Source organism: Chinchilla lanigera, unplaced genomic scaffold, assembly GCF_000276665.1.
Source record: "Chinchilla lanigera isolate Chin_1 unplaced genomic scaffold, ChiLan1.0 scaffold00049, whole genome shotgun sequence".
Classification (NCBI taxonomy): domain Eukaryota; kingdom Metazoa; phylum Chordata; class Mammalia; order Rodentia; family Chinchillidae; genus Chinchilla; species Chinchilla lanigera.
This window is the reverse complement of record NW_004955450.1, coordinates 3,565,273-3,577,388: the sequence shown is the minus strand read 5'-3', so window position 1 is coordinate 3,577,388 and position 12,116 is coordinate 3,565,273. Positions and strand designations below refer to the sequence as shown.

Here is a 12,116-nt window from a genome sequence, read left to right as displayed (position 1 = left end):
CCTGGCTGCAGAGGCAGGCTGGAGGGCCCCTCCTCATGGTCTCCAAACCCAGGACAAGGATTCTTGGGAATAAAAGGCATAGCACATAGAGATGGTCTCCACAGAAACAGGACACTCTGAGTACCACAGACCAGGTACCATGTGGCATTCATTTCTGATCTTGCTCTAATGTTTATTTGTTTATTTGTTTATTTGGGACAGGCTGGCCTTGAGCTCACTAAGTAGCCCAGGCTGGCCTCAAACTTGTGGTGATCCTCCTGCCTCAAGCCTTCTAAGTACCAGGATGACAGGTGTGTACCATCAGGCCCTGCTTTCCTGCCCTAATGTTAGAATTTAACATCTAGCACCACCATGAGTTACTTATTTTCTATATCTCATGTTCATTTTGTCTTTACCACCTGCCTCCTCTACTACAAGGTAAGGATCCTCACTAGGGCAAAAACTTTGGATTCACTGCTATATTTCAAATGCCTAAAATAGTGCCACATACACAGTAGGTGCTGGAGCAAATGCTAAAACGGTGGAGCTACTGGCTGCCTTTGCTCTCCAGGTGAGTGAGGCCCAGCTTCCTGGCTTGTTGCCTAGTTTCTCTGCAAACAAACAGTGGAGGGCCCAGCCTGCAGGCTTTCAGACTTACCCAGGATGGGGCTGTGGCAGGAAGGGGGCAGTGCTCATCCTGGGGTCAGCTCCTGCCCATGACCATGGCCTTCAGGGGCCCTGAGCCCTGGCTCCCTGCAACCCAGCTCAGCCAGAGGCTGAAGGCCGAGGAGAAGACCTTGGATCTGGAGTTTGAGGTCCTGAGTGTGGGCTTCAATGAGGAGGGCAGATACACCCTGCGGCTGTCTGCTGAGAATCCTCTACAGGAAGGCTCTGGGGCTGGGGTGCAGTTGCGAGTGAATGATGGGGACCCCCTCCCAGTCTGCTCTGCTGTCACCGATGTCATTGAGCAGCGGCATCCTGGGCGGAGCCTCACCCTCACCAGGAACAAGTTTGTCTTTACTTTACCCAAAGGTACAAAACGGGGTGGGGATAGGACAGTCGAGAGAAGGTCCCTGGAACTTCTGCCCCAGCCCAGCTTGGGGACTCTGGGGACCCTCAGGAACAGGGAACTGCATCCCACATCCCTTCCTCTGTGACCGTGGGAAACCTCTGTGAGCCCTGCCTCCTTAGGGTGCCACAGGGATGCTGGCGCTGGTCACACAGGGTCAGGAGAGGAGAGGATGAAAGAGCAGAAGTGAACTGCAAGGAACTCAAGCAGGCTTAGAGTAGTCACGGGCAGAGGATGAGACACCAGGTAGCACTAGAACCAGCCCTGAGTGCTTCGTGGTAGGGGAACAGAGACAAGGATACCCACCCAGGTGTCCCTGTCCGAAGCTTCCAGACCAGGTAGAGAGGCAGGACCCCTCTACAGGAGCAGAGAGCTATGATTGTGAGGTTCCTCAGGAAACCGTGGGGGTGGAGAAATTGGGGAGGCCAAGTCCCAGACTTTAGTAGCCAGAAGCCAGGGGGTAGACTGAAGTCCTGTCCAGGGTGGGTGAGGACCCATAGGTTGGGTGCTCCCTCATCACTCCAGTGGGCTTGTACCCCACATGGATAATGGAGGGAGCCACGGCAGGGGTGGAGAGAGGGTCACCGGGTCCCCAAAGTTGCCCAGGGCCCTGCCTGTTCCTCATCCTGTGGACGAGCTAGGGAGACCCCCTACTTGAGCTCATCCTCCACACAGGCTTCTGTAAGAATGATGGGCAGCATGATGCTCGGCTGCGAGTGGAGGTCCTAAGGCTGGGTGGAGCGGCGGGCCAGGGGCGCCAGCAGTGTGTGGGTCAGGCCATCTTCCCCATCTACCCACGGCCTGAGCAGCCCCCCATGAACCTCACGGCGCAAGAGCATGAGGACCTGTACCGCTACCATGGCAGCCTGGCTCTGCTTCGGGCTGGCCCAGACCCCACGGCCCGCCACTGCGGGGGCCTGGCCTACAAGGTGGCCTTCCATGTGCACCAGGGCCTGGGGTCCCTCCAGCCAAGAATGGTGTCATCATGTCCAGAGCCCCAGCTGCAGGTGAGTGCCCCTGGGGTCCCTGCTCAGGTGCCATGTGTCCCATACCCAAGTCACAGCCTCTCTGATAAGCCTGGCAGCTCCAGCCCTTTACTAAATAAGGCAATGCAGTTTTCTAGGCTGATTCCAACCCTCAGGGCGGCCTGCTGTCTGAGGATAGACTTAGAGGTCCTGGTCTAAAGGGACCAAAAAATGGAACAAAACACTCAGAGGCTGAGGTAGGAGGATCACAAGTTCAAACCCAGCCTGGGCGACTTCGTAACTCTGTGGAAGGTCCTGTCTCAAAAGAAAGAACACAATTAAAAAGGGTTGAGTCAGTAGTAAAAAGGCCCTGAGTTCAATCCCTAGTACAGTATCAAGCTGGACATGGTAGTGCATTGCCTGTAATTCCAGCATTCGAGAGGCTAAGGCAGGAGGATCACCATGAGTTCGAAGCCAGCTTGGGCTACATAGTGAGACCTTGTCTCAAGAAAACAAATAAAAACTAATATCCTACTCGCCTCCAAAAAAGGAACAAAACCCCACAGAGCAGGGATACATGTGGGCAGGAATATTTTTGCTCAGGTGTTGAGCGGCCCCTGTGACCCTGTAGTCCACAACTTCAATGACATTCATTCCCACCAGATTCCCAGGGAGGCTTTGAGTGACCACAGCACAGAGGTCTCTGCTGTGTACCTGCCCTCAAGCCCATCCAGCCCCCACCATGACCAGCAGGGCCTCAGCCCCAAACCAGCACTCTGGCAGCCTCAGGTAAGACGGTCAGTCCTCATCAGAGATGCACAGGGAGAGGGGTTCCCACTGTGGCCACGTTCTGTAGCCCGGTGGGGAGTCCTGTAGGCCTCACAGCCAGAGAGGAGAAGCAGGCACAGCAAGTGGGCTCTGAGGCCGAAGGAATTTGATTCCATTTAGTAGCAATAGGAACCCACAGCAGGGTCAGCCCCTAAACTCAGGGTGCCACTGGCTTAAACATTTGTCACCCAAAAGCAGTGAGGGCGCAGGGCTTCTGAGGGGCCTCTCTTCCCCGCAACACTCAGGTTTGGAGCTAAGTGGAGCCCAACGAGGGTGGAAGCAGAAAGTGTAGGAAACAAAGGTACAGAGGCTAAAAAAGCAGAGGGAGTACTCCTCTCAGGAAGAAAGCCAGGATGGGTGGTGGGGTACAGGCAGAGGGAACAGGCGGTCTGTGCTAGGGACCCAGGGATAGCTCCTCTTCTGGGGCCCCCCAACCAGTCCCCATGTCCCACTTTGGCTTCTGTTCATGCATAAGTCAATCAACATACTTTTTAAGCCTCCCATGCTAAGCTTATAGAATGAGATGAGATGAGATGGACTCCTCCGGGACATGCTGGTCCCTCCAAGCGCCCTGACTTCAGAGTCTGGCCCCTGGTCCCGCCGTTCTACCGTTTATCACAGGACCAGGAATGCAGGAGGCTGAGCTGGAGGACAAGATGTCCCCTGCTCTGCAGGTCCTGGCCTGGCCTGGCCACTGGAGCTGCTCCTTTCAGGCTGCAGTTTGCACGGTGTGTGGGGGAGGAGGGGACTGCTGCAGGGAGGGGGCTGCTGCAGGGAAGGGGCTTGTGATATGGCTGTGGCCCTGGCAGCTCTAATTTCTGTTATTTAAAGCCATCATCTCTGTGAGCCGTACTCCCTGTTAAAGTGTCAGATGTCTGCTTCTACCAAGACAAGAAAATGGCTTTGGAGGGAGAAGGAAATCGCCCCCTCCAGGGGGTCAGCAATCATAGCCCGGGATGGGAGGAGACAATGGAGGGGCTTGAGAACAGGGCTTTATTTTCAGCCAGGGAACTCGGTAGGACAGTTCCAATTCCAGTTCTGGTTCTGTAGAAGGCAGGCAGGTGTCTTTCTGTGCTGCTGCCGCTGGAGGCTCAGACACAGCTGGAAGGACAACAAGAACAGACTCAGTGGGCCCTCCTTGTTCTTTGGACTTGTGGCCAGCTCCCTTGGGAAGTGGAAATGACCCAGAATCACAAGGACCCTCGAAACCATCCTGCCCTTCCTTTGTGAATCTAGGCCAGGAAGCCCAGAAGGGGAGGATTTCCCCTGGCTCTTTGGTTCTCAAAGAGGAGGAGAAAGGGGCAATGTAGGAGTTGGGGAGAGGGTGACAGGTAGCTGTAGGAAGCATTGAGAGGGCTAGAGATACAGCTTAGCCTCAGCAAGACTCAGTTCAAGTCCAAGAATGGGTTTCTGGGCTCCAAATACCTATATCCAGGGCCGCCTCTCCCAGGAAGTTTTCCCAGCATGGATTTCACCCTTTCCAAGATATGTGTCGGGCATCTCAACAGTTGAATCTATTCAACTGAGATCTTTAATGTAGTCTCCCAAGTTGTTCTCTAATTTGCATCGTGTGTCATTTTTTTCCCACCAGAACTGACAGTGGTCATGGTGTGAGGGACAGGGCGGTGGAAGGCAAGGGGTTGCGGGTACAGTGATCAGCTTGCTCAGGAATGAGCCATAGAGTTGGAGACAGAGCACTGTGTGCGACCAGGGCAGGGCCCTGTGTGAACTTCAAGACTGTCTCAGAGTCTGAATGGTTTTCCTTCTCAGCCATGGCCCACAGATTCCCTGGCCCTAGATAGTCTCACTAATGCTGCCTCCAGCATTCCCCGGATCCTAGCACCTCTGGAAATGGAACAATCAATTACTCTGAGCAGATCTTTTGGGGTTAGGGGGTCAAGGACAATCTTCCCCTGGCAGGGTCCCCCAGGGACTGTCCCCACAGACGTTCCCAGCTTGCACAGTCACAATGTCTGGGATGGAGGTCACTCCCCAGGCTCCCCAAATCAGCCCACACACCGACCTACCTGAGATCCCCTTAGCAGCACTGGGACCAGATGTCAGGCCACCGAGCACCCCTTCCTCTATTGTCCAGGATCAGGGGCAGTTTTCAGACTAGAAGGAAAGCAGCCCATCCAGCACTGGGCAAGGAGCCATGGGGATGATCTCCTGACCTCTGAGGACAAATAATGTTTCTTAGAGGCCTTGGGGCTCCCAGACACCCCTGCCCACCTTCCCAAAGATCTCCAAAGGGTCAAGGACAACCTTCCCCTGGCGGAGCTGTAACAGGGAAACTTCAGGCTGGAGACCCCCCCAGGGATGAAATTGCTGGAAACATGAACATATTCCCTGCTCCAGGCCCTGGGAGCCATCCCGGGGCTCCCTCCCACACAGCTCACCACTGGGATCCCAGGCAGGAGCGGGAGGAGGAGGGTGTGGTCCCCCCACACCTCTTCCAAACAATCGCAGTTTTGTTTAGTGCAAAGGATTCAGTTTCCCAGGAGCTTTTCAAATGGCGCTTTTAAGATTTTTCTTTTTAATTCCTTCCATTTAAAACACTTCTTTTTCTTCTTGCCCTGGAGGGGGAAAGAGAAGGAAAAAGCTAATAAAGCAATCATCGAATGCGGAGCACCTGGCTCCAAGCCTGTGGCTTCTGATGGCGGGTTTGTGACGCCAGGTTGGGGGCTTTTATTAAGGACAAGTGGAGGGGAACAGCGAGCAGTCAGGAGCTGTTCGTGGCTTGCCTGGTGTCCCCTCTGCCCTCTGTCCCTAGACCTCTGTGCTCCCTCTCCCCTGCCCCACTCTGCCCCTCTGCCCCCTCCAGATGCAGGCTGGAGCTCCAAGGCAGTGCTTCCCGAGCCCCAGGCACACTGGGCCTTCAGGCCAGACTACTGAAGAGTCCCCACTCCCCTCTCCACCCTGCTTTTAAATTCATTATGCCTTTTATTGCTGGCTATTGCATACGCTATTTCTATTGCCCTGGAGACTGGAGTGGTTCAAGCGGGGAGAGGCGCACAATGCGGATTTCATTAACTTCACTCTTTACCGCCTGTCGAATCCCGGGGGGGCTGGCCTCGCTGGAGAGCTGGGCACCTCGTGGTCCATGCCCCTTCCTCTGAGTGCCAGTCCCCAGGACGCAGCCTCTCTCTCCCATGGTCCTGGGGGAAGGGGATGCAGGGGTCAGTCGGGTTATGTCACAGGTGGGGAGACTGGCGCCACTAGAAGGCAATGCAGGGGCTGCTACCCTCCCAAGTGGTGGAACGGGAAGAAGGTGAGACCCGGCTAGACCAAGACTTCCAGCCGCTCTGCCTGGGACCCCGAAGCCTCCCCTCCTGCGTCTTTCTCACCTCCATCAAACTCAAGACCCGCAGCCAGGCAGCTCCTCCTTGCAAATGAGGCAGCTTTATGGGCTGAAGAAAAACACTGCAATTGTTCCCTCAATTACCCCGGAGCAGATTGAATATATTAATCTCTCCCTTAACTCGAGTTAGAGACTCGGCTGCTGCCCCTCCCCCCAGCTGCACGTGCGGGGCGCTGACGCCCAGCCCCCACCCTCCCAGGCCTTGAGCCCAAGCGGGTCACACTGGGTCCAGGCAGCAGCTTCTGGTGAGCCCATACCCACCTCAGACGGACACAAACACACACACGCGCGCGCGCACGCGTTTCAGACACAGCAGACAGCTGCTTTCCATTTCTCTATCAATTTTCATTGATTTTTCTCTTCGCCACAATTTGAAAGAGCCTTTTCCTTGAGTAAACGCAATCCTGAGCGCCCTCCCACACACACACACAGAAGGGGCCGGGAGGGGGACTGCGGGGGCTCCCCCTTCTACTGCAATGACAACTGCCTCTAGCTTAAACACACTCTGCCCCAGGCAGCTGAGCCCCGCTAAAAGCTACCTGAGGTTTCTCTTTGTAGCTCGATTTTCTTTTATTTCAGGGGAACAAAGGCACTGTCAATGCGTTTGCAGAGAGGCTGTCACCGCACAGGGAGGGGTGCAGGCCCAGCCCAGTGGCAGAGAGTGGAGGCTGGCCCTGTGGAGGGTGGGGAGGAGGGTGCTTCCAGCGCCCCTGGGAGGGAGGGGGGACGGGTCCTGCGTGGGTGTCCTGGATGGGGGCGGAAGATGCCTAAGTGGAGGGATCCCATATTCATGTCCTGGCCATAGCCTGCTCCCCACCCCCACCCTGCTTGTGCTCCCAGACTCTATGCCTTTGGGCTTCTCTCAGGGTCTGGCCTAGAACGCAGTGAGCCAGGCACAGGAGAGTCAGGTGGACCTGGGTGCAGATTAAGCTCTGGCTTTTATTTAGTAGCTGCTTTACTTTGTGTACCTTACACAACCTCTCCGGCCTCCACTTCCCCATCTGTGAAATGGGTGGGTCCTCCATTATGGGGAAGATGGAATGAGCTGCCCTGCACCTTGCCCACCCCATGGGAGGCGCTCAATGCACAATTGGTGTTGCAGTAATGAGTGAGGTAGGCTGGCTGGGCTGGGGTAGCAAGTGGGTCTGGGCCTCTGTCTCTGCACCTGGGGAGCAGATTTGCTTCTTCTTACCCAGGCGGTCTCCCGAGGGAGGATGGTGGTGAACTTGTGAGCGGCACTGTCTCTCTGGGCCAGCCTTGACTGGATGCCAGTCTGGGAAGTGGCTCCATTAGCAGATTGTGGGAACAGAACACACCAGATGGCCCTGCACCCCTCCTCCACCCCAGCGGGGGCTCCCTGATGCACTCTTCCTGGGATCTCTGTGTATGAGGGGGAAGGGAGAGGAAGGAGGGGCTGCCCTGATGTCCTCCTGGTCCCGCAGCTCCAGAGGAGGAAATGTAGAGAGGTTCTCATTTCCAGAATGACCTACACTGTGGAAGAAGCGGGCTGCGGGGCAGGAGGCCCAGCTATAGCGGCCTTTCCTCGTGCGTACGCCCCTAAGCACGGAGGCTCAGACTCACAAGGACATGCAAGCATGAACACATGTGCCCATGCACACAGGCCCAAATGACCTCAGCACCCGCAGAACAGGCTCTCAGCGACACATCGGAAGCACGTATCCTCCCACGCTGCACCCACATCTCCCAGGGACCCTCCCGGCTCATCTTGTACAAAGCCCAAGTACAGCCTCCACTGAATAAGCAGGCAGAATGGGTGACAGCAGCTCCCTGTGAAGTGTCTTTACACAGCTCAACAGGACAGGGAGGGCCAAGAGGAAGGAGACTGACAGCCAATTGGGGCTCTGGCCCTGGACAGAGACTGGGCTGCCGGGGGTCACTCAGAGTCCCAGGGTCAGGAATAGCTGAGGCCCCAGGGAGCAACCACCTTCCCAGGATGGATGGCAGATGTGCAGGGATGTTCTTCCTCGTCTGGATCCAAGGCCTGGAGGGCTCCTGTGGTCACACTGCCTTGGCATAAGGTGGCCCGTCTGCCTGACCCTTCCCTCCGTTCCTCCTTCCTTCCCTCTCTGAGCACCGTGCCTTTCCCTCTGTAGTGGAGGCTGCTCTGAGCCAGGCTGGCAAAGGCAGGACTCATGCCCTCAGGTCCCCCTTCAAGCTCCACTGGAGCATCAGCCTTAAGAGGTGGGTAGGGTACCCTTGGCAGTGCCCATTTTGGGGGCAGGAACTGAGCCCCTAGAGGAGTGGGTTGCCCAAAGTCTCCTGGGAATAAGCAGCAAGGCCACGCTGGAATCCAGGTCCCCACGCAGACTTTAGTCTTTCTGATCTCAAATCAACACACAGGCAGGCCTGGTTTGGAGCATCCCTGGTGTGTGTGGGGGGCACACTTTCCAATCAACACACAGGTGGGAGTGGCCTAGAGTGTCCCTTCCCAGGGGATTCGCACTGCAATCTGTCCCTTGCCCATTTTAATAGAGCTCTGGGGGCTGGGGATTTAGCTCAGCAGCACAGCGCCTGCCTGGCAAGTGCAAGGTCATGAGTTCAGTTCCTGGTACCAGAAAAAAGACAAAAAAAAAAAAAAAAAAATAGAGCTCTGATGCTGGGCCTTCTGGGCTCTGTTACAGGATTGGGAAGCAGTTTCAGGGAGCAGATTTCTTCCTGATGGAACCATATCACACCAAGAACAGCCAAGACAGGGTACCCAGTGTTCCACTGAGCCCCACAACAAGTGCTCATTGTACGAGGTAGTTCCAGAGTGAGGTCGGGGTGGAGGTGGGGCTGTCAGTGGCTCAGGACCAAGGGCAAACCCCAGACCCAGCATCTGTCTGCTTCTAGAGTGTTTAGGGATGACATGTAAAAAAAGGTGTTACATGAATGTCACAGCCCAGACAGAAGCTCTGACCCTATCTGAGGAGGGACAGTGAGTTACCGTTGCCAAGAAGGTGCTTTGGACTCAGGCTTAGAATCAGATTCAAGCTCTGCCTCATGGTGGGTGCTCCTGAACAAGTCATTTTGCGTCTCTGGCCCTTGATCTCCTTGGTAGGAAAGAGTAACAATGTCTACTCTGCGATGTGCCTGTTAGGATTCATGTTAGCTGCACTGTAATCTAGGAGGGCTTCTTGGAGGAGGAGGATTCCAAAGACTCCCAGAACACAGGCAGCCTGGAAAAGCAGCCCAGATGCATACCTCCCCCCAGATGCATACCTCCCCACCCCGTGTGACCCACAGGGAGGTGCTGCAGATTCTTCCATGCAGGAAATGTGTGTGGAGTGCTGGTTCTGTGCCAGGCCTGGCCTCTCAAAGCTCTCAAATTAACAGCACCGTGGGGAGACCTCATGCAGTCATTGGGTGTAGGAGGGAACACAGCTGGGCCCTCTCTGGGGAGGCTAAGGACACAGAGGGGAGGGTAGCAGGACAGTTGTCTTGGAATCTAGGGGATCAGTTCCCGGACCCCCTTGGCTACCACAATCTGTAGGTTCTCAAGTTCTTTTTATAAAATGGTGTAGAATTTACATGTAACTTATGCACATCCTCCCATATGCTTTAAAATCATCTCTAGATGATTTAAATACCTAATACGCTATGCAAATAGCAAGTGCTATGTAAATAGTTGTTATACTCTATTGTTTAGGGAGAAATGATTGGGAAAAGTTGTACAGATTCAATACAGGTGTAATTTGTTCCCGTCCTCCTCTTTTCCTTTCCTTTCCTTTCCTTTCCTTTCCTTTCCTTTCCTTTCCTTTCCTTTCCTTTCCTTTCCTTTCCTTTCCTTTCCTTTCTTCATTTCTTCCTTCCCTCCCTACCTCCCTTTCTTCTTTCTTTTGGTGCTAAGGATCAAACCCAGGGCCTCATGCACTCTGTGTGTAATTACCTCTGCACTACACCCCCAGCCCCAATTTTTCCCTGAATCTTTTCAATCCAAGGTTGCTGAATACGTAGGTAACCCGCAGATCCCAAGGGCCAGCTGCACCTGAGTCAGGATGCAGGCAAGGAAGACAGTAGTGGAAAGTTTGTTTAAATCCCTGTTCCGCCACCATCCAGCAGTGGGATTTAACCTCTCCGCACCTCCTTTGTTACTGGCGATAACAATCCTCCCCTGACAGGAGCACTGAACTGCATATCTAGTACGTTTAAAGAATGTGGCAAATGCTCACAGCTCATTAGCCTTGATCATTAGGCAGGTGAGCGGCAGCTTGCCGGGGAGATAGGGCTGGGGGCTGTGGCACAGGCAGATGGGCAGCTCAGGCAATGACGTAGAAGCTCCTTTGGAGAACCTGAGGCTTCTGGGGAAGTGATGGACAGGGCAGGGGAGGGTCCAGCCCTGGGGACCCCTTCCCTTCCCCAGCAGGAAGTTTGCCCTGAGTCACATTGGGCAGGATGCAGCTGAAACCCTCAGTGGGCATGGGGGTGTAGACATCATTTGAATCTTCCTCTTGAAACATAATTGCTTTTTGTCGGCGGGCGTTCCTGGAGACACATCCTTCCCCAGGAGATTGCTTTCCAGGCTCCTCTCTCTTCCAGCAGACAGGAGGGCTGGGCCAGCTCCACGCTGCATTAATACCCTGCAAATGCGATTTCCTGGCTTCAAATGAGATTAGGGCCAGAGGCTCTGCTCTCTGGTAGAGATGGCCAGGCAGGCGGCCTGGGCAGAGGTGACCGGCACTGAGCTGGGAGTCTGAGAGGGAGGGAGCCCAGGCCCAGTTGGCCTGAATAAGCAGATTCCTGTAACTGGAGCCCTCAGGCCTGCTGGTTCATCCAGTCCTGTGGGTGGGTTGCTCAGGGCTGGTTCACCTGTCCCCAGGCTCCCCACAAACCAACAGCTTCAGTAAGCGGGAAAGCTGGGATAAGCCTAACACCATGGGTCTGAAGCTAGTCTCATCTGATGTGGTTTCTGCCTTAGTTTTTTCATCTGCCTGCAGCAGTAACTCTCTTGTATGGAACTGTGAGGACCAACATGTGTGATGTGCATACTACAGTGCTTGGCGCTATTAGCCATGATGCTGAGGTGCGTCATCCCCCTAGTATGAGTGAGGCCCTGGGAGTTTGTAGTCTGGCACAGAAAGGTTTTAGGGATCAGGCATCACATCCCACAGTCTAGTTGCAAAGAGAAGGAAATCACCTGCCACTGAGGTTGTCCATTACTCATTCAGCAAGTACCCACCTAGTGTCAGGCAACAGACTGGGCCCTGCCAATACCCAAACACAGTCCCTGCTCTCAGGGAAGACAGACCCTGTGCTGGAGAAATGAATGGAGGCTCATGAGCCAGGGTAAGGGGAGACCCCAGTGCTGTGGATCTGATGGCCCCGGGTGGGGGTGGAGCCAGGGGGAAAGCTGTACTACTTGTGTCCTGAAAAAGCATTGTGAAGTACTTAGGCTGCTGCTAGAGGACCAGCGGGCATATGGGACAGTGAACATGAAGACCCAGGAGCTGGGGAGATCCCTGCCCACACAGGGGATCATAGGTGTATTGTGAAGCCGGAGCATTGGTGTGAGGTAGGGATCAGTGAGTCAAGATGGAAGCTCCTTGGGTGAGCAGACCAGGAGGCCAAACTACTGAAGCCACGAAATACTTGGCTGAATTTGTGTGTTGGAAGAGGGGACACAGATTTGCTGAAGACTGATGGAGCCTACTGCCCTTGAGTGGATCCCGGAGACATTGGCAGGATGCCACTTCTGCCCCCTTGTGATGGAAGGGAAGAGTGGGCATCTTAATGGCTTACCTCTTTATCCAATCTCCTGTTAATGAGTTATTGACTTTTTCAAGAGAAAAATGCCCCAAAGCTACATTGCATGTTTAGCAAAGTAATTTATGAATTGCTGAAGGGACCTCAGCTGCCTTAAATGGGAGCTCTAGTTACCAAACACTAAGAGGAACCCTTCTATCAGCACTCAGCA

General features: G+C 54.6%; 1 protein-coding gene across 9 annotated transcripts in view; it reads left to right on the top strand.

Moving 5' to 3' along the window:
* The first annotated feature begins 620 nt into the window (after positions 1–620).
* Ccdc33 (coiled-coil domain containing 33) overlaps positions 621–12,116 on the top strand; it is a 90,980-nt gene continuing 79,484 nt past the window's right edge. For 5 of the 9 annotated variants that reach the window (XM_013519029.1, XM_013519027.1, XM_013519028.1 and 2 more), the window contains exons 1-3: positions 621–1,011; positions 1,724–2,055; positions 2,677–2,802. In XM_013519029.1, the coding sequence (XP_013374483.1) occupies positions 696–1,011; positions 1,724–2,055; positions 2,677–2,802 (774 nt within the window). In that variant the 5' untranslated portion in view covers positions 621–695. The remainder of the gene's footprint in view (positions 1,012–1,723; positions 2,056–2,676; positions 2,803–12,116) is intronic. The other 4 variants (XM_013519032.1, XM_005393560.2, XM_013519033.1 and 1 more) reach the window with 4 other exon arrangements.